Source organism: Poromitra crassiceps (genome assembly GCF_964638095.1).
Source record: "Poromitra crassiceps genome assembly, chromosome: 11".
Classification (NCBI taxonomy): Eukaryota; Metazoa; Chordata; class Actinopteri; order Beryciformes; family Melamphaidae; genus Poromitra; species Poromitra crassiceps.
Genome location: NC_139643.1, coordinates 52,293,348 through 52,315,136, shown reverse-complemented (window position 1 = coordinate 52,315,136; position 21,789 = coordinate 52,293,348). Strand labels below are relative to the sequence as shown.

The 21,789-nt window shown below is 44.3% G+C and overlaps 2 protein-coding genes across 3 annotated transcripts in view; one reads left to right on the top strand and one right to left on the bottom strand.

Moving 5' to 3' along the window:
* Positions 1–440: 440 nt before the first annotated feature.
* ppp1r11 (protein phosphatase 1, regulatory (inhibitor) subunit 11) lies at positions 441–4,982 on the bottom strand. Its single transcript, XM_083646366.1, has 3 exons — positions 4,843–4,982; positions 3,906–4,014; positions 441–3,480 (listed from the first exon to the last, which is right to left on the bottom strand). The coding sequence occupies exons 1-3, from the start codon at positions 4,924–4,926 to the stop codon at positions 3,296–3,298; spliced, it is 378 nt and encodes a 125-aa protein (XP_083502492.1). The 5' UTR covers positions 4,927–4,982; the 3' UTR covers positions 441–3,295.
* Positions 4,983–5,110: 128 nt separating this feature from the next.
* Positions 5,111–21,789, top strand: part of vars2 (valyl-tRNA synthetase 2, mitochondrial) — a 42,012-nt gene continuing 25,333 nt past the window's right edge. Inside the window, exons 1-11 of one of the 2 annotated variants that reach the window (XM_083646365.1) lie at positions 5,111–5,160; positions 5,951–6,134; positions 7,526–7,607; positions 11,424–11,524; positions 12,638–12,759; positions 12,859–12,925; positions 13,422–13,519; positions 13,629–13,710; positions 13,974–14,093; positions 16,014–16,122; positions 16,257–16,345. In XM_083646365.1, the coding sequence (XP_083502491.1) occupies positions 5,952–6,134; positions 7,526–7,607; positions 11,424–11,524; positions 12,638–12,759; positions 12,859–12,925; positions 13,422–13,519; positions 13,629–13,710; positions 13,974–14,093; positions 16,014–16,122; positions 16,257–16,345 (1,053 nt within the window). In that variant the 5' untranslated portion in view covers positions 5,111–5,160; position 5,951. Of the gene's footprint in view, positions 5,161–5,629; positions 5,674–5,950; positions 6,135–7,525; positions 7,608–11,423; positions 11,525–12,637; positions 12,760–12,858; positions 12,926–13,421; positions 13,520–13,628; positions 13,711–13,973; positions 14,094–16,013; positions 16,123–16,256; positions 16,346–21,789 lie in introns of those variants that run through there. The other variant, XM_083646364.1, reaches the window with a different exon arrangement.

The following is a 21,789-nucleotide window of genomic DNA, read 5'->3' as shown; positions in this document are numbered from 1 at the left end:
GCAGTTGGGAGGGGCTGACTGACTGGACTGAGGACAGCTGAGGAGCCTAGTTGCACCATAAAAACATGTTATTTATGGCATTAATTTATTAAAAGAAAACAATTAAGACCTTTGTAAACTAAATTCAGTACTTTTTAAGGCCTTATTTGGAGGATTTCAAATGTAATACTTTAAGACCTCCGCGGGGACCCTGTTACAGGACTGATGGCTGTCTATAGGAGACTTTTTAAATTACTATATTCAGTTTAACTCAAAGATAATATATGATAGGCTGCACACTGCAAATTATTTAGCTAAAGCTAATATTTAGTTTAGTTAATCAAACAGATAGCTACATACAACATATTTTCTGTCAGCTGATACAGCAGGTGTAATATGCAACACATTTATCAGCCAGTTCAATCACAGTTCAAAACTTTTAATCACATTAAATCTGCTCTCATTATGCTTTATAGTATATACAGAAAGGCGCATTACCAGTACAATAACAATGTACATATGTATCAATGACTGTAAATCTGAGTATTGATCATATAGAAAATGGTGGCATGGATGACGTGTGTAATCCACAGTATTGTCACATGATCAAACACTAGTAGTGCTGTATGAAACGTGACAGGATGATGTTAAACCTCTGAAAGTGACATTTGGTCACAGTTGAGACATGAATATAAAGCCTGGGCCAGCAATCATGCACCTTCAACTTGTCTCTACTGAGTTTTATCCAGTTACATTATGTACAGCGTAAAAGTACCTCAAATCAAAGAACGCTGCCTCTTTTTATTGACCCACCTCACCCCGATAAACACATTTCTCTCTGTAGAACACAGCATTGAAAGCACAAATACCCACAGGCTTCCAGCACAGTAAAGCCTTGAGTCTCAAATTGCAGATTCTCACAACCAACATGCAGCTGAATTTAAAGGAACACACAGATATTTTTGGGAGATTTGTTTATCTGCCATATTCCCGATATTAAGACGAGAAGATTGATGGGCTTCTCTGACCTGCCCCTCCTGTTCATAAGCTTAGCACAATGACTGCTAATCAAGGGAATGGCTAGCTTCCTTTGAAAATTCTCTTAATTTTGCATTATTATTTCATAACGTGAATGCACGAGTCACATGTAAGAGTACATCGGAGCGTTTTTTGCGCTGTTGAAATGTGTATTTGGTGACTCAATGGGGGTAGGCTAGCCATTCCCTTGACTACCTTGTCTTACTTTTGGGAAAATGGCAAATAGGCGAATCTCCCAGGCAGGCGTGTTCCTTTAACCAACATGTTTTGGTACGTCGTCCTAAAGGAGGGAAGCAAATGAGCACGGACCAAAAGGAACATTTGTTACTCGTCCAGATTGACCTGTGGTGCTTCTCACGTCTCAGCATCAAGTCAAAAGAGTCCTGATGCAAAAGTGTTGACTCTGCATGCTGGAGGCTACTGTGATTTATCATTTAACAGCGACGGAACAATGTATGACGGCCATAAATTCTAGGATTGTCCTTACTGGATATTATGATTGATCAAACATGTTTACTGCATCAATTAAGTCAATGAGGGTTCACAGGTTAAAAAAAAGAAACACGTGTTACTGATCCCATACGAAACCCAATGCTGCCATAAAAGTAAGTAAGACTACAAGTGCAGTGGTCTGAAATTCATTATTTTGGGGGAACTGGTATTAATGTCGCATTCCATTTGTATAGCTAGGTATGTAAAAGGTCCAAGTTTGGGAACACCCTTTGTGACGTCACCTGACCTCGGATTCCCTCCCCCGATGTTGGGGACGCTTCACCAGCCCCGACCTCAAAATCCAAGATGGCAGGTCCACGCTTCAACAGCAGTGCAAGTTGTAGTAAATACTGTTTACCAGCATTTCTGTTTTATTTGTCTCATTAAATGAGTCATACACACAGCACTGTCTTAACTTCCATCTGTGGACATGTCGCCATGAAATGCGTTATCAACCATTCTTCCTAATGGCTAGCCTGGCTAGAGCTAGCCTGGCTGGTTTCCAACTGTTTTACTGGAACACGGTCAACTCGGGTGTGACCTCACTCAACTGGGATATTCCTACTTCCCAATACAAACAGAATGCGCCATAAGAGCTCTGCAAATGGATAGAGGAATAGAAGCTTTGTGCACGGAAGCGTGAACAGTACTGATTAATTTCAAGAGCCCGCAGGTCAATACCAGGACTCTGCTACAGTTTAGTCTGGGCTGGCAGAAGGCGACAGTATTGGTGGAGTAATAATAGAGATTGTTAATCACAAATGGTCAGCATTAGCTTTCAAACTAGCATTAGCTTTCAAACTAGCATGAAATCCAATGGAAAACAAGTGTCCACTCGACACATTATGAATGAGAAAGAGAGATCTTTGTTCATAAGCAAATGAACACTCAAGTTTGACTTTTATGATAAAAATCCACTCAACTAAAATGCTTGCATGCTAATCTTGTAATCCCAATGTTACTACACAGACTATGGTCAACTGCATGTCAAGTATTAGCAAATAAAGCATTAAGACAAGCAAATAAATAAGATCATTAAAAAAAAAGTATATTGCTGTATTATATACAATCAACTCTGCCACTTTGTCAGAAGGAAGAAATACGTACGGTAGCCACATAGCATCTTTTTCCTCTCTCGCTATCTTTTCACAGCTCTTCCATTATGCTGCGTTCAAGAGATGTGGGAAAGTTGGAAATTACAACTATCACTGGGAAAAGTGCAACGGAACGGACCTTCAAGTTGGAATTCTAAGTAGGATACTCGGTCAAAATGGGTCAACCCTGAGGTTTCTGATATGGTTATAGTCGTAGCAGACGCTGTAAACTCGACTCAGTATTACTTTAACATGTTTGGAATCCAGTTTGATTTACAACATTGCATGACCTTAAATGGGTCACAACACCTGTATGGTAAATGGTGAAATATCACGATACATCATGAAGCGTGTGGCGCTAGAAACGAGTGCGAAGCGCATACTATTTCCAGCATATTAAGAATGCAAAGTGGCACTTATGGTTGGTTGTGTGATAACTAGCTAGCCAACATTGCTAAATATGGGCAAATTAAATTTCGTGAAAGTCCATGTTTCCGTGGGTTTTCCAAGTTGGAGCACAAACAGGTTGTAATTACGACCTACGAGGAATTTCCTACTTCCAATTTTGACTGGAACGCAGCATTAGGCCTGGCTCCCAGTAACTCATTGACAGAACTAAACAAAACAAAGTGTACGGTAGTTTTGTAACGTGTCATTGTCATGGTAAGAAATCCCTACAGGAGCAGTGCTGATTAGTGGGCATTTGATCCTCCAGCGTTTGGGGGCACCGGTGCCCCCCCGCCCCCCCTCTGTGCATGGCCTCCTCTGCCGTGGCCCAGGATGCAGTGTGCACTTCCACAGCCTTCATCCTCATCTTCTCCCTCGCTTTCAGAAGACGACTCTCCAAACTGTCTGGGCTTCTCGTACACACAGCAACCTGAAACACATGCCAGACAATATTTACTATTTTGACCCAACAATCACATGATGCCTTCAGGGTCTCCTCGTAAGCTCCAAAAATGTGACTTGTGACTGCTTTCAAATCTAAATGATCACAAATAGAATCAAAAGGGAGCCTGTCACAAAAATAGTTTATCTGACCGGTGACCGTTCTTTTTAAATAGCAAGAGTAGGTCAAAAGCTAGTACAAAAAAAAGTAGAAAAGGAGCGCTTTCAGACATGTAAATAAATAACATTATTTTTGTTATGCATTTCGTTTCAGGCAGTCTTTGCGATGTGTTTATTGTGCATGTTCATATCGCAATGACGATGAAAACACGATTTATCCTGCAGCCGTAATTTCAAGCTCCCTTTCCAATGAATGGGTCATTCTCAGCTCAAAATTGCTGCAGAGGAACTTACATTTTGAAGACCTCCTTCCCAGATGCTCGTTGTCCACTGTGTCGCTGGACCACTCCACTTTCTTCTCCGTCTTTCTCTTCCTCAGCTTGATGGTCAGGCTCCGACCCTCCTATCACACACACACACGTGCAGAAGGTTGTGTGAACTGGCACGTCTTATGCAGAGCCGTGTATAGAGGACACTAGTCTTATGCACAGCAGTATGTAGCTGTAGCACTTTGTCTAACATGTAGTCAACTTTAAACCGGGGTGTCAAACTCATTTTAGTTCACGTGCCACATGTGACCCACTTTGGTCTCAAGTGGGCCAGACAAGAAAATCAATGCATAATAACCTATGCCATAAATATTATATACGGTATTATTAAAGAAATACAGGTACATTTTAAGAACACATCCCTTTTGTCTGAAGTATGACAAACAGCAATATCAGACTATCTTGGCTCAATTGTTGAGTGTCTATGTGATCAAATAACATAATCATGATCCCAGAGACATCCAGGAATTGGGCGAGGGGAGCTCCTTTTTCCAAGCTGTGTCTGGGGGGAGGCCCACAGTCTCAGACTGCCATAAACAAGCACCGTCATGTAGTTGAAGTGGCTTGGCTGTTATAATAGGCCTGTGGAAGTTTGATAACCTTATGGTGGAGCTCAGGCTAACGTTACGCTGTCAGGCAACAGCTGATCTTAAAACACTAATAACAGCTGTGTCATGAATCAGCAAGACAGACAACCCAGCTGTCAGTCAGCCTACCTGCTGTGTGTGTGTGTGTGTGTGTGTGTGTGTGTGTGTGTGTGTGTGTGTGTGTGTGTGTGTGTGTGTGTGTGTGTGTGTGTGTGTGTGTGTGTGTGTGTGTGTGTGTGTGTGTGTGTGTGTGTGTGTGTGTGTGTGGTGTGTGTGGTGTGTGTGTGTGTGTGTGTGTGTGTGTGTGTGGCCTACCTGCTGGGGCGGCGGGCTGTCAGCCTGGATCGTCTCCGTGATCGTCTCACTCGAAGTCCCACTCCCGGGAGCGACCTCCGCCATCCCTGCCGCTGCTCCGCTAACGCTAATGTTAGCTAGCTAACGTTAGCTCTTACGCGTTAGGGAGCAGGAGTCAACTGTGAGTCAAATATCTGGATTACAGCGTTATTATAGCTACAATAACTGCCCTCGGTGCATAAAGTCACTAAATCAATCGAAAATGCAGCGCGTTAGCCTGAAGAATGAGATGTGATGAGCAGATTGTGGGGCTGTTCCCACTGCAACAAGCAATCCACAGTGAGTAGAATATGACCGGAAGTTAAATTATTTTGCTTCCAAAATAAAAGGGTGGGATTTGGGTCCGCACAACACTAACAAATCAGGCCAAAATATTAAATACAATCGGTATATTATACGTGAAGTTGAATTGTAGCTAAGACTTCCATAGCACACTTATCTCTATAGGATTTGTTTTGGTAATTCGACTGAACGTTTGTATTTTGTATTCCGGCTAGCTTGACACGTTTGTTTCGCTGTTGTGGGGAAGATATTTCCAGACGGACAACGGTCACTTCCTGGTCCGTCAATTAAAATGGTCCGCCAATAAACGGCATCTTTGTAGCGACATATGTGTTTTGGATTATAACCGCACAGTTTCAATGGGACACATTATAATTGGATGACATTAGAATATGTTGGAGCGTGGACAAGTGAAGTAGATGACAGAAATGCATGTTATCCGCTGTAACGTTTAGGAGGATGTTGTGTTGCTGAGAGGTCGTAGCAGCATGTCTGGGTTTTGAAAGCACAGTAAGTTAAAATGTTTCTCCTCCTCATAGAAACCTCACAAAATGCCTTAAACGATGAGTTTGAATTCAGTTTGTTTTGGTTGTGTGTGTGTGTGTGTGTGTGTGTGTGTGTGTGTGTGTGTGTGTTGTGTTGTGTTGTGTGTGTTGTGTTGTGTTGTGTTGTGTTGTGTTGTGTTGTGTGTGTGTGTGTGTTGTGTGTGTGTGTGTGTGTGTGTGTGTGTGTGTGTGTGTGTGTGTGTGTGTGTGTGTGTTGTGTTGTGTTGTGTGTGTGTGTGTAGGATGTGGAGGGCACGTCGTGCCCTGTGCTGGGTGCAGAGAGAGAGAGGAGCAGCCAGACTCTGCTCCAGCAACCCCCCAGATCCTGCCTCTTCATCACGAACCAACTCATCCGTCCGCAGCCAGAGCGAGAAACAGAGGAGGAGACGAGAGAGGGACAGGGCCATACTGTCAAGTCAACACAATGTCAGTTCTTTTATCAGGCTGTTTTCTAACTCAGTGGTTCTGAAAGTGAAAGTGGGGTCCGGGGACCTCCAAGGGATCCTCGAGGGGGATCCAAGGACCCTAAGAGAAGGATAATATTTTGCATTGGGGCCAGTTCTATTGAAGTGAATGGGGCGAGCATGGAAAGTCAAAAATGCTTCCACCCAATAAAACACATAACGTGATGTAGACTGATGGCCCGTTCGGTCATGTATCATGAGGTAGTTGATTAGGGTTAGGGTTCTACTTTGGGTTAGGGTTAGGGTTAGGCTTAGGGTTCTACTTTGGGTTAGGGTTAGGCTTAGGGTTCTACTTTGGACCAAACAGGGGCTTGAGTTGAGCTGTATGCAGCTGCGGGTCAGAGCCATGATCTGTTTGGAGACCAAACATGTACATTTACATAAAAAACATCAGTCAACATCACGTAATCAGTGTAAACACACACTTCGCCTGTGTTTACTTCTGGTGGAATATACATATATATATATATATATATATATATATATATATATATATATATATATATATATATATATATATATATATTTATACCATGGTCTGGGTGAATACTCGATTCTGATTGGCTGCAGAGTGTCCATTAAAAAGTGATAATGTACAGTTGGTAAAGTCATTCAGCCAAATGGGCTGTTCACCATTCATATCACTGCGCCATAGTTTCAACAGTGTTATCAAGAGAGCAGTTTGAGCTCTACACCCCCGTTAAGGGTTAATATGACCCTTTTGTCATTTTTGTCATGTTTTCGCGGAAGCAACCGGTCCTCGGCTGGCGCCTCGGACCGGTTCGCGCTTCTCGCGTCGTCCCTTAAAAAGTGATAATGGACACCTCGTCGTGCATTAACCCTTACACACACATATATATATATATATATATATATATATATATATATATATATATATATATATATATATATATATATATATATATATATACACACATACACACACACACACACACACACACACACACACACACACACACACTCACACACTCCAGCCAAAATGACAGATGCAAACTCTCTGGGAGAGTAGAAACAGAAAGGTTTACAGTCAATGGCAATACACTCTAGAATGGGAGAGCAGTGCTTTTGTATTATTGAGACATTTGTGCAGCAGTCTTTATTTACTTAAAAGCACAAACAAAGACTCTGAAAAGCTGAAATCTGCATCATTCCAGCGCGGCGTCAGGCACAGTATGTCCACCACAGACAGCTGAACAATTCAATACTAAATCAACAGCAGCTAAAATCTTCCCATAAGAGTCTGTTACAATTCTTCATTTATGATCATGTGATTATGTTACAGTTAAGACTTTAGTCTTTGAAGGTTTTCTCAAACAAAATGTTGCCTTTCAGAATGCTGACGATCATGGCATGAAATGGATGGAGAAAGAGGGGATGGAGTACACTGCTGCAACAGCACTGGGAGAGAAGAAAGGTCACATGTTTCCTCCAGATGTTGTTTTCCCCCTCATTCCTCTCTCAGGGTTCCCACACTCATGGAAAACCTGGAAAAGTCACGGAATTTCAAAGTCTTATTTTCCAGGCCTGGAAAAAGTTATGTAATCCTTGAAAGTTTTGGAAAAGTCATTGAATATTGTTGTGTTTAATGAAATTAATTGTTACAGTAATCTTTGTAGCATGTAGCATAACTGCAAATGTATTTTCTGTAGCTGTTCGTGTGACGAACAGTCGCTCTAATATTTGTTGATTTGAGTCCTCCTTGTATAGACGGTTTTCACCAGCTGCAACCCCACTTCCTTTTTCTCAGCTTCTTCTTCTGTGTTTTATGGCGGTTGGCATCCTTAAATGTTGCATTACCGCCACCTGAATTGTATCAGCTTCACAGTGCTAACTATTGACAGTGTCCACTTTCTCAGCTATTCAGGGGAAAACACTGACATAGCCTACTTCTATTTTAATTTTTTATTTTTGCTATGTAAACGTTTAAATGTAAAGATAGGCCTATGCGTTCAATAACGTACTGATAGTCAGCTTACTCTGTAACATGTAGCTTTTATTACCCTCTCAGGCTAGCTCCGGGACGCAATCTTTTTTTTCCCATGATGGCGAAGGCTAGGCGAAGGCATGACCCGCCCCTCTCTGCCTCTAATTGGCTGACTGCACTCAGCTGCTCTCGCCTGCTTCCCAGGCGAGCCAGAAGTCATCTCAAACAAGCCATTATAGCTTATAATTTAATTCAATGTCACGATACTGCGGGGGGAAGTAGGCTACTTCATAGCTTAACTATGAAAATAGTGTCGGCTGTTTATCTCCCTTTCTGCTGCAGCATGTTGAAGAAATAAATGTTCAGTTTGAACAACACCCATTCTGGTCATTATAGAGCAAGATGATCGCTTCCACTACCAGGGCCGCCCAGAGAGATGGCAGTGCCCCTGGAAGGGTCCAGCCACTATGCCCCCCCCCCCGGGGACACATCGGCATTCCGAAATGTCGGCACTCCGAAATACCGGCATTCCGACAAAATTGAGATCTGGCTCGCCATTGCGAAAGAACCCTAACCCTAACCCGGGGGACCGGCTGGAGCTAACCTCTCCCAGCCCCCACGTCTAAACCTAACCTCCCCCAGACCCTAACCCTAAACCTAACCTCTCCCACCCCCCACTCCTAAGCCTAACCTCCCCCAGAACCTAAACCTAACCTCTCGGCGAAACATTTTTTGAAAATAAAAAGGGCCGCCTCTCCGAAAGCATAGAAGTCAATGATCGGAATGCCGACACTTCGGAATGGCGAGATGACCCCCCCCCCTCCCCCGTACACGCTTTACTCATATCAACGCTGCAGCTTTCGGAGCTGACTGAAAAAAGTTTCTTAACAGATTATTATTTGGGTCTAAAGCCCTTGCGTGCTCCCGCTTTTTTTATGCCTTGCAATTTTGGCATCCTGACTTTTGTTTTGCTCCTGGCATTTTGCCATCACCGGTCTTGTTTTGTTTGCTATCACCTGTCTGTGTTGTGTGTTACACCATAAATGGTCCCTGCGCTGCTGCCCCAAGCAAAATGGTCCGCCCCAAGCCTGCCTTGTTCTTCTTCTTCTTTTGGCTTTCCGGCAGACTAGATGCCTTGCGGCACATTGCTGCCTCTCACTGCACTGGTCGGATGGGGGACTACATCAGAATGGCACTATTTTCCACAGGAGCACTCCTGCCCAAGCATGCCTTGTTACTGCTGCTGTGTTTTGTGTATTTGTTCGACTCCTTGCAAAAAATAAATTAGTTGCTGCATTTTCAGGATGGGAGATATATTTTAGTGTTAAAAAGAACTTCTTCTTTTTTTGCCTGGCTCCAGCGCCCCCCCTAGTGGCGACGCCCCTCGAAGCTTACCCCTTTACCCCCCCTTATGGGCGGACCTGTCCACTACACAACACTGTATTTACGTAGGCTACGTTACATATTTGCGGGAATGAGAGGGATCTCACACTTGTACTGATGTCCAGCATGACTGGTGACGAGGGAAACATGAGTTTGTTTACTGCGTCGCGCCATGCATCGGGTCCGGCTGGTGCGCGGGGTTCTGGAGGAGGGTCTCAACCAGGGGTGTGGGACCCGGGCAGGGTGAGGGGCAGGGCGGGTGGTGGGAGTGGCTGGCCTGGGTGTCTGTGCCCAGCGGGGTGGTGCCACTGGCGGCGCTCTCCTCTCCTCTCTCCCCCTCTCTCCTCTCCCCCCTCCTCTCCTCTCCCCCTCTCCTCTCCTCCTCCCCCCTCCTCTCCTCTTCTCCTCTCTCCCTCTCCCCTCCTCCTCCCCCCTCTCCTCTTCTCTCTCCCTCCCCCCTCCTCTCCCCCTCTTCTCCCCTCCTCCTCTCCCCTCTCCTCTCCTCTTCTCCTCTCCCCTCTCCTCTCCCCCTCTCCTCTTCTCCCCTCCTCTCTTCTCCCCCCTCTCTCTCTCCTCTCCCCTCTCCTCTTCTCTCCCCCTCTCCCTCTCCTCTGGTCTCCACCCCAGTCGGCGGTGGCCTTTTATACACTGTCCCAAACAGTGCAGGACAACGTGATTGGCTCAGATCTGTTCAAATCTGAGCCAGCCAATCGCGTTATCCTGTGATGACGTAATGTCCTGTGCCCCATGACCGGATGGACCATATATGGACTTCCTCCCCTCAGCTGGCTGTGCTATCATAGCTGCTGACTGTTACTGCACTATCCGTCAGATCCCTTTGCAATAACAACCCCGTGCAATCCATAAAGGTACATGGACGTTACTCTGCAGAAACTACAGTAACAAAATCACGAATTGCTCTGTTTTTGGAGCTCTGCATGTCTGTGTTTGTCTAGTTAACAAACGTTAGCTAACGGCTAACATTCGCTAGTTAGCCAACCAACCAGCAGCTAACATTAGCTAGCTAGCTAGCTTACCGGAAGCGATATTTTTTTCGGATGATGGCGAAGGCATAACCCGCCCCTGGCCCTCTCTGCCTCTGATTAGTGGCAGCGTTATAAACCATAGATATGACTATATTAAAAACATAAACACACTGGCGTCTTTCATGCAGGCTAGCAAGCGTAACTGCTGTCTGTCTGTCTGACCCACTGAGTCTGACGGTCTGACCACAGACTGTAACAGAGATGTAATGCAGGATAGCCAAGCGAATGTGTTTGGATGGAAGTTTGACGCTAGACCAATCAGAGGCAGAGAGGGGCGGGTTATGCCTTCGCCATCATCCCAAAAAAATATAGCCTCCGGGACAACAACGCTTCCTACCCAGCGTGTGCATGTCTTTCCGACAGGGGTGGTTATGGCAACTATCAACAACAACTACTACTACTAACTACTACAAGACATAAAGACCGAAATAGGCTACCTTGTTAATGTGTCTGTCAGAGACACGGCCTAACGTTAACATTTAATATGAGCCGAATATCAGCCTGCGCTCAGCTATGTATACAGGAAGTAAACCGGATATTCAGGTGGGTTGTGACGGTTGTTATTGTTGTCAAGTTATAACTGTCTATATTTATATTTTTATGGGAAATTCATGTTTTATTTCAAGAGCTTTCATGCTAATGTGTCCGTATCAGTATCACTAAAAGTCCAATATAAAGAGCTGTGTCCTATTTGTCCTGAGTGTAGTAATAATTTCTGGTATTGATTCAGAGTCACCGCCTCACATTACATGGAATTTCTATTTATGGATACTTGACAAGTCCTGGAAAGTCTTTGAAATTGTATCCATGAAATGTGGGGGAACCCTGTCTCTGCAGACGTAGTGATCTGTCTGTCTTCTTTGTCTTTCTTCGGCAGACACCACCCTGCCTTTCCCGCCCTCCTACAGCCCACAGTATGTGGAGTCCAGCTGGTATGAGTGGTGGGAGAAAGAGGGATTCTTCACTCCAGAGCATCACGTGAGAATTCAAAAGCTTGACAACACTAACATGCAATGACAGTACTTTCTTGAACAATGGCTGCAATGGCTTTACAAGAATATGGTTTAAGGATTGAGGAATAACTTTTCATCTACAATCGGTCCCATCATTACTTATTGGAACGTAGTGTGGTGTTGAATGACGCTGATGTTTTGTATGAGCTGTGGGAAACTAGTACCAACTGTCCTTGTACTGTAGATGCTCCAGGGTCTAACATGACTTGTGAAGATGTAACAGTTATTGAATCACCTTGTGTTGTAACCTGGACACATTGCCAGTGTTGATCAGGGATCATCAGCTCTTTCGGGTCTTATCATCAGACACCCTCGCCCGGGGTCACCCTCGCCCGGGGTCACCCTCACCCGGGGTCACCCTCGCCCGGGGTCACCCTCGCCCAGGGTCACCCTCGCCCGGGGTCACCCTCACCCGGGGTCACCCTCACCCGGGGTCACCCTCGCCCGGGGTCACCCTCGCCCGGGGTCACCCTCACCTGGGTGACCCAGCCGGGGGTGATCAAGCTGTGACGACTTGTGTCCAGGTAGCACATTACGCCACACGTCACCCCTCTTCCACCAGAGCCAACGGGAAGCCTTCTCAGCGGCTTCCAAGATGTTCCTGAGGGCTCTTCTTGTTTGCAGCTCACAAATCTGTATCTTTGTATGAGCTGTGGGAATTAGAAACTAGTACCAACTGTCCTTGTACTGGAACTGTATGCTTGAGGTCGTCACATGACTTATAAAGATGTAACACAAATGTAAAAATATATACACCAAAAAAGAACATGTACGCCAATCAGTAAACTTAAAAGGCAAAATGTGTGTGTGCGATACAACTATCTGCAAATGTATAAAGCACATTTTGTAAACTTGGGCAAAAATTTGACAACAAAATGCATTTAAATTTGTCAGCCATAATCAATGTTTCCTTTTGTAAATCATTCAAAACATTTGTAGCCATTGTTTTGTTTTGCACCTTTGTCTTACACTTTTGCAAGTCATGTTACAAACTCCTGCATCTTCTATTACAACTACATCTTATTTCAGCATTTCATGTACTTGACATCATGTACTCTTGGTGTGTTGTGTTCTTCAGGACAGATTAGCTCATGCTGTGGATCAGTCCTTCTCTCTGTGTATCCCCCCACCAAATGTGACTGGTACTCTGCACCTCGGCCACGCTCTGACTGTGGCTATAGAAGATGCCCTGGTTCGATGGTAACGACCAGCAACATATTGTGTCAAATATAAAAGGTGTTTGTTTGAGAACTGAATCAGGATGAAGGAACGCTAATTCACAATGTTCTAATCCATTAGGAGGAGGATGCAGGGCTACAAAGTACTGTGGGTCCCTGGATGTGACCATGCAGGTATCGCTACACAGGTATGGCAACTCCTTCTCTATCTGTCTTTAAGGAGTTATTTCTCTCTTACAAATCTTTTTTTCTTTTAGGAATGTTTGGGGGCTGGAAGTTGCAAAAGGTCAGACTTTATTTCAGTCAGAATGCTGGTCCCTGGGTGGGTCCTGATGAAGTCCTTATTTGTGGGGGCTTTCGGGTCTTGTTGAAGAGGCAGTTGGGAAGAAGCTGTCATTGTGAGACAGCCTTTTAACCCATTGATACCTGATGCAGCATTTGTGTGTGTATCCCTTTAAGACCGCAAACCGCGGTCTGCCTGCAGCACAGCTGAGGGGGAGAAGGGGATCGGTTGGCCGCGGTTGGGCAGCCTGCTTGGAGGCGGGTCTGTTGCACTTTTGCCTCACTCCAGAGTAGGGCCAAAGTACGCCGGAGCATGGAGTAGTCTCGAGCACGACTCGACACGGCACATAAAGAATGTAATGGATGGATGGTGGAGAGGTGATGTTGTCTTGTGTGTTTCAGACAGTGGTGGAGAGGAGATTGCTGAGGGAGACAGGGAAGCACAGGCAGGACTTGAGCAGGGAGGAGTTCCTACAGGAGGTCTGGAAATGGAAGAACGAGTGAGTCCTCCATCTTCACGTCCACCTTCCTTATCACTGATATACTCTTTGGTGTAGTAGTGGATGGATGGATGGAGGTTTGCATACGTTTTGTGTCTGTATGTCCCAGGAAGGGAGATGAGATCTACCACCAGCTGAGGAAGCTTGGAGCTTCTCTGGACTGGAGCAGAGCCTGCTTCACTATGGATCCAGTAAGACTCCAGTCATAAATCAATACAATTATACATTATTCATTTCATAAGCTATTAGTAGCTATTGGTATCGTTGACAAAGTACCACATACACTGAACATACTTGTGAGATAGATGCTACCTACAGTATCTATGGCGGTCTCATTGCTATAGTAATAATACCAAAGTATCACGTTGAATTTGGTGATGATATTGTGTTGAAGAATACTTCACATAGCAGCTTTTTGTGTGCGAGTGAGTGTGGTGGTGTTGTTGCTCCTCAGGGGTTCAGCAGGGCTGTGACCGAGGCCTTCATCAGGCTGTGTGACTCTGGGCTGATTTACCGCTCTGAAGCTCTGGTCAACTGGAGCTGTGCTCTGGAGTCTGCCATCTCCCACATAGAGGTACCAGTCTACCATCTCCCACATAGAGGTACCAGTCTACCATCTCCCACATAGAGGTACCAGTCTGCCATCTCCCACATAGAGGTACCAGTCTACCATCTCCCACATAGAGGTACCAGTCTGCCATCTCCCACATAGAGGTACCAGTCTGCCATCTCCCACATAGAGGTACCAGTCTACCATCTCCCACATAGAGGTACCAGTCTACCATCTCCCACATAGAGGTACCAGTCTACCATCTCCCACATAGAGGTACCAGTCTGCCATCTCCCACATAGAGGTACCAGTCTACCATCTCCCACATAGAGGTACCAGTCTACCATCTCCCACATAGAGGTACCAGTCTACCATCTCCCACATAGAGGTACCAGTCTGCCATCTCCCACATAGAGGTACCAGTCTGCCATCTCCCACATAGAGGTACCCAGTCTACCATCTCCCACATAGAGGTACCAGTCTACCATCTCCCACATAGAGGTACCAGTCTACCATCTCCCACATAGAGGTACCAGTCTGCCATCTCCCACATAGAGGTACCAGTCTGCCATCTCCCACATAGAGGTACCAGTCTGCCATCTCCCACATAGAGGTACCAGTCTGCCATCTCCCACATAGAGGTACCAGTCTGCCATCTCCCACATAGAGGTACCAGTCTGCCATCTCCCACATAGAGGTACCAGTCTGCCATCTCCCACATAGAGGTACCAGTCTACCATCTCCCACATAGAGGTACCAGTCTGCCATCTCCCACATAGAGGTACCAGTCTGCCATCTCCCACATAGAGGTACCAGTCTGCCATATCCCACATAGAGGTACCAGTCTGCCATCTCCCACATAGAGGTACCAGTCTACCATCTCCCACATAGAGGTACCAGTCTACCATCTCCCACATAGAGGTACCAGTCTACCATCTCCCACATAGAGGTACCAGTCTACCATCTCCCACATAGAGGTACCAGTCTGCTATCTCCCACATAGAGGTACCAGTCTGCTATCTCCCACATAGAGGTACCAGTCTGCCATCTCCCACATAGAGGTACCAGTCTGCTATCTCCCACATAGAGGTACCAGTCTACCATCTCCCACATAGAGGTACCAGTCTGCTATCTCCCACATAGAGGTACCAGTCTACCATCTCCCACATAGAGGTACCAGTCTGCTATCTTCCACATAGAGGTACCAGTCTACCATCTCCCACATAGAGGTACCAGTCTGCCATATCCCACATAGAGGTACCAGTCTACCATCTCCCACATAGAGGTACCAGTCTACCATCTCCCACATAGAGGTACCAGTCTGCCATATCCCACATAGAGGTACCAGTCTACCATCTCCCACATAGAGGTACCAGTCTACCATCTCCCACATAGAGGTACCAGTCTACCATCTCCCACATAGAGGTACCAGTCTGCCATATCCCACATAGAGGTACCAGTCTGCTATCTCCCACATAGACGTACCAGTCTACCATCTCCCACATAGAGGTACCAGTCTACCATCTCCCACATAGAGGTATCAGTCTACCATCTCCCACATAGAGGTACCAGTCTACCATCTCCCACATAGAGGTACCAGTTTGCCATCTCCCACATAGAGGTACCAGTCTACCATCTCCCACATAGAGGCTTTCTATATATATATCTGATGTAGTCTACATTGTCTTTCTATATGATCTCTGATGTAGTCTACATTGTCTCGCATAAACCCCACACAGTACACTATGTCATGCCCCCCCCCCCCCCCACTCTCTACTCTCATGATGGAGGATCTGTAATGGTAATGTAGCACCATCTGCTGGTCTGTAATGGTAATGTAGCACCATCTGCTGGGCGTCAATATGTTTCAGGAGTTAATCATTTCACTGCTTTTAAAATGGAAATCATAGATGATGGATTTGAATGATAAAGTTTTGTCTTCAGGTTGACTCAAAGGAGCTGTCTGGTCAGACCATGTTAACTGTTCCTGGTTATGAAGAAAAGGTGGAGTTTGGAACCATGGTTACCTTTGTGTACCCTATAGAAGGCCATGGTGAGTACTTTGTGTACCCTATAGAAGGCCATGGTGAGTACTTTCAACCATGTTCTGTTATTGGTTTGTTTCTCTGTGAAAGATCATCTGTTTTGGTCTGTTTCTCTGTGGGATTTTAACCGTTTCCTTTTCAGACAGAGAGGTGGCAGTGTCCACCACCCGTCCTGAGACTATGCTGGGAGACGTGGCCATAGCCGTTCACCCTGATGACCCCCGATACCAGGCTAGTACCAGTCAAAACACTGTCTGATACCAGGCTAGTACCAGTCAAAACACTGTCTGATACCAGGCTAGCACCAGTCAAAACACTGTCTGATACCAGGCTAGCACCAGTCAAAACACTGTCTGATACCAGGCTAGTACCAGTCAAAACACTGTCTGATACCAGGCTAGTACCAGTCAAAACACTGTCTGATACCAGGCTAGTACCAGTCAAAACACTGTCTGATACCAGGCTAGTACCAGTCAAAACACTGTCTGATACCAGGCTAGTACCAGTCAAAACACTGTCTGATACCAGGCTAGTACCAGTCAAAACACTGTCTGATACCAGGCTAGTACCAGTCAAAACACTGTCTGATACCAGGCTAGTACCAGTCAAAACACTGTCTGATACCAGGCTAGTACCAGTCAAAACACTGTCTGATACCAGGCTAGTACCAGTCAAAACACTGTCTGATACCAGGCTAGTACCAGTCAAAACACTGTCTGATACCAGGCTAGTACCAGTCAAAACACTGTCTGATACCAGGCTAGCACCAGTCAAAACACTGTCTGATACCAGGCTAGTACCAGTCAAAACACTGTCTGATACCAGGCTAGTACCAGTCAAAACACTGTCTGATACCAGGCTAGTACCAGTCAAAACACTGTCTGATACCAGGCTAGTACCAGTCAAAACACTGTCTGATACCAGGCTAGTACCAGTCAAAACACTGTCTGATACCAGGCTAGTACCAGTCAAAACACTGTCTGATACCAGGCTAGTACCAGTCAAAACACTGTCTGATACCAGGCTAGCACCAGTCAAAACACTGTCTGATACCAGGCTAGTACCAGTCAAAACACTGTCTGATACCAGGCTAGTACCAGTCAAAACACTGTCTGATACCAGGCTAGTACCAGTCAAAACACTGTCTGATACCAGGCTAGCACCAGTCAAAACACTGTCTGATACCAGGCTAGTACCAGTCAAAACACTGTCTGATACCAGGCTAGCACCAGTCAAAACACTGTCTGATACCAGGCTAGTACCAGTCAAAACACTGTCTGATACCAGGCTAGTACCAGTCAAAACACTGTCTGATACCAGGCTAGTACCAGTCAAAACACTGTCTGATACCAGGCTAGCACCAGTCAAAACACTGTCTGATACCAGGCTAGTACCAGTCAAAACACTGTCTGATACCAGGCTAGTACCAGTCAAAACACTGTCTGATACCAGGCTAGTACCAGTCAAAACACTGTCTGATACCAGGCTAGTACCAGTCAAAACACTGTCTGATACCAGGCTAGTACCAGTCAAAACACTGTCTGATACCAGGCTAGTACCAGTCAAAACACTGTCTGATACCAGGCTAGTACCAGTCAAAACACTGTCTGATACCAGGCTAGTACCAGTCAAAACACTGTCTGATACCAGGCTAGCACCAGTCAAAACACTGTCTGATACCAGGCTAGTACCAGTCAAAACACTGTCTGATACCAGGCTAGCACCAGTCAAAACACTGTCTGATACCAGGCTAGTACCAGTCAAAACACTGTCTGATACCAGGCTAGTACCAGTCAAAACACTGTCTGATACCAGGCTAGCACCAGTCAAAACACTGTCTGATACCAGGCTAGTACCAGTCAAAACACTGTCTGATACCAGGCTAGTACCAGTCAAAACACTGTCTGATACCAGGCTAGTACCAGTCAAAACACTGTCTGATACCAGGCTAGTACCAGTCAAAACACTGTCTGATACCAGGCTAGTACCAGTCAAAACACTGTCTGATACCAGGCTAGTACCAGTCAAAACACTGTCTGATACCAGGCTAGTACCAGTCAAAACACTGTCTGATACCAGGCTAGTACCAGTCAAAACACTGTCTGATACCAGGCTAGTACCAGTCAAAACACTGTCTGATACCAGGCTAGTACCAGTCAAAACACTGTCTGATACCAGGCTAGTACCAGTCAAAACACTGTCTGATACTAGGCTAGTACCAGTCAAAACACTGATACCAGGCTAGTACCAGTCAAAACACTGTCTGATACCAGGCTAGTACCAGTCAAAACACTGTCTGATACCAGGCTAGTACCAGTCAAAACACTGTCTGATACCAGGCTAGTACCAGTCAAAACACTGTCTGATACCAGGCTAGCACCAGTCAAAACACTGTCTGATACCAGGCTAGTACCAGTCAAAACACTGTCTGATACCAGGCTAGTACCAGTCAAAACACTGTCTGATACCAGGCTAGTACCAGTCAAAACACTGTCTGATACCAGGCTAGTACCAGTCAAAACACTGTCTGATACCAGGCTAGCACCAGTCAAAACACTGTCCGATACCAGGCTAGTACCAGTCAAAACACTGTCTGATACCAGGCTAGTACCAGTCAAAACACTGTCCGATATCATGCTAGTACCAGTCAAAACACTGTCTGATACCAGGCTAGTACCAGTCAAAACACTGTCTGATACCAGGCTAGTACCAGTCAAAACACTGTCTGATACCAGGCTAGTACCAGTCAAAACACTGATACCAGGCTAGTACCAGTCAAAACACTGTCTGATACCAGGCTAGTACCAGTCAAAACACTGTCTGATACCAGGCTAGCACCAGTCAAAACACTGTCTGATACCAGGCTAGTACCAGTCAAAACACTGTCTGATACCAGGCTAGTACCAGTCAAAACACTGTCTGATACCAGGCTAGTACCAGTCAAAACACTGTCCGATATCATGCTAGTACCAGTCAAAACACTGTCTGATACCAGGCTAGTACCAGTCAAAACACTGTCTGATACCAGGCTAGTACCAGTCAAAACACTGTCTGATACCAGGCTAGTACCAGTCAAAACACTGATACCAGGCTAGTACCAGTCAAAACACTGTCTGATACCAGGCTAGTACCAGTCAAAACACTGTCTGATACCAGGCTAGCACCAGTCAAAACACTGTCTGATACCAGGCTAGTACCAGTCAAAACACTGTCTGATACCAGGCTAGTACCAGTCAAAACACTGTCTGATACCAGGCTAGTACCAGTCAAAACACTGTCTGATACCAGGCTAGTACCAGTCAAAACACTGTCTGATACCAGGCTAGTACCAGTCAAAACACTGTCTGATACCAGGCTAGCACCAGTCAAAACACTGTCTGATACCAGGCTAGTACCAGTCAAAACACTGTCTGATACCAGGCTAGCACCAGTCAAAAGACTACATGACATTGCTGCATTAGATAGTAGTTTCAGACTACATGACATTGCTGCATTAGATAGTGGTTTCATACTACACTGCCCTCCAAATCAAAACCGCAGTAACTACAATTTTGGTCAAAATTGAGTTATTATTGAAATTGAACTTTTAGATATCTGTTTTATCATGTGACAAATTTTCTAAGTTCAGTCTTGCTCTATATTTGAGAAAACAGAGTATAAAAGTTGCAGTAACTACGAAATCCAACCAAAAACCAGACAAAACTGCAGTAACTACACTTACTGCAGTTTGATTTGCTTTCACAGAGCTTCAGCTGGACTTAAACAGAGATAAACGCAGTAACTACACTTTGAGGTGTAGTTACTGCGGTTCAGACTGGTTTTTGGTTGGATTTTGTAGTTACTGCAATTTTCCCGCTCTTTCCATAACAAAGCCCAACATATCAATCACTCATAATGGCACAATCTGTTTAGTTAATCCAGTCAATTCCCAATATGAGAGCGCACTGACAGCTGTCCAAATTGTTAATGAATGAGTCTTCAGTGTCTTTAAAATCGTAAATGCTGTATTCCTAGCTAATAATCCATAAGAGATCATCCAATAAAGAAGTGAATTGTGTTCTCCACTGGGAAGTGTTAATCTGGCTGTAGATAGTGATAATTGTTTGGTATCACTACCTAGCTCATCAGGACAATCCTTTTAATTGCTGCATAAATTATCAGCATTCAGACTCAGTCTGTAATTAATTTTAATCAAAATAATTGTAATATGCTATGTAATAAAAATCATAAAAAATCTAAATTAAGATAATAAAACAACTGTGCTCATTAATTAATTGTGTCAGAATGATGACCAAAAAGCAACACCAGTGGTGAAGATTACATCAACTGACTTCAGGATTCCCTGAATTTATCTGTTACTCATCCATTTAAATGTTTTAAACATGTAAACAATAAAACAATTAAATGCAGATATGATGTGGTATCAAAATCAAAACCGATTACAATTGTCTCATGAAAAACAAGACAGGAGAAGCACATTAGATTGTAGTTACTGCGCTTTTCCCTTGTACTACCTACACATCTGTTTAAGGTAATACACAGACAGAGTGCCGTATCTGCATTTCTGGGGTCATAGGTCAAGTAATTGATAATTGTTTTGCCCCCAAAAAATACTTTAACGTATACATATTTAATAAGCGCATTGCCACTTTTCAACCTATATCTCATTTGGCTGGACAGTCCAAAAACTTTAAAGCCATTTTTCTCAGTTTCAGTGTTGGCGTAGTTACTGCGGTTATGATTTGTAGGGCAGTACAGGACATAGCTGCATTAGATAGTGGTTTTCAGCCCTTTGGAGTGGAAGACAGGCTGTTTAGAGCTTCATGAAAACAACATGATCCAACCAGGAAGGAAAGCACATTTTGCGCTCATGGAAGCACTCTGGCTTTGTTATGGAAAGTCATGAAAAAGTAATGGAATTGTATATCAGGTTCACTGTTGATGGTTTATTGGACACTTTAGTTTGGTTTAGCTGCACAGTGCTAAAATATTCAAGTGAAGTGATGAAAACTTAACGACAGTACATTTATGTATAATAACGTAAAGATTAAGCAGATGAGATTAAAAATAAATAAATAAGAAAATGCATCTCAGAATGAAGAAATTCCCACAGTACATAATTTTTTTATTTACTAATGTTTCAGTCCAGATTGATCTTCATCACAGTATGCACATAATACAATATTGGAAAGGACAAGGAATCCACTGCAAATAGTGGTAGCCAGAGATTGAGTGAACATAGAAGATCATTTTGGAGAAAGTCCATGATGCCATCTCCTCGTTAAACTTCTGTGATGGAGGTGGCTGATATTTTACTGTACAGACTCACCTAAGGCATTGCATGATGAGATCCTATGACATGTAACACTCTAAGGCTGATCATCTAGAAATTCTAATCTAGACCCATATTATACAAGGAGGGTTTTTTGAATGACTGAAATTCACATGTCTTTGGCAATCTATGTCTGCGTTTACATTTATTTAGTGATTTCAGTTGGTTTTGAAAATCAAATTTATATGATATCTTTTATATAGTGAATTATTAGATTATATATGATAATTATTTTCTCTATTTCATGTTTGTATTTCTAGGTCCTATAGACCGTTTGTTTAGCCAAGCTCATATAATATTCTGTACATTTACCATGTTTATTATCACCTCCATTGTTGTTCCA

Excerpts from the sequence above, each read along its gene's own strand:
- ppp1r11 (XM_083646366.1), bottom strand. The coding sequence starts at position 4,926 with ATGGCGGAGGTCGCTCCCGGGAGTGGGACTTCGAGTGAGACGATCACG. Across the intron at positions 4,015-4,842 it reads ACAGCCCGCCGCCCCAGCAG|GAGGGTCGGAGCCTGACCAT; the intron begins GTAGGCCACACA and ends TGTGTGTGATAG. Across the intron at positions 3,481-3,905 it reads GGGAAGGAGGTCTTCAAAAT|GTTGCTGTGTGTACGAGAAG; the intron begins GTAAGTTCCTCT and ends CATGTGTTTCAG.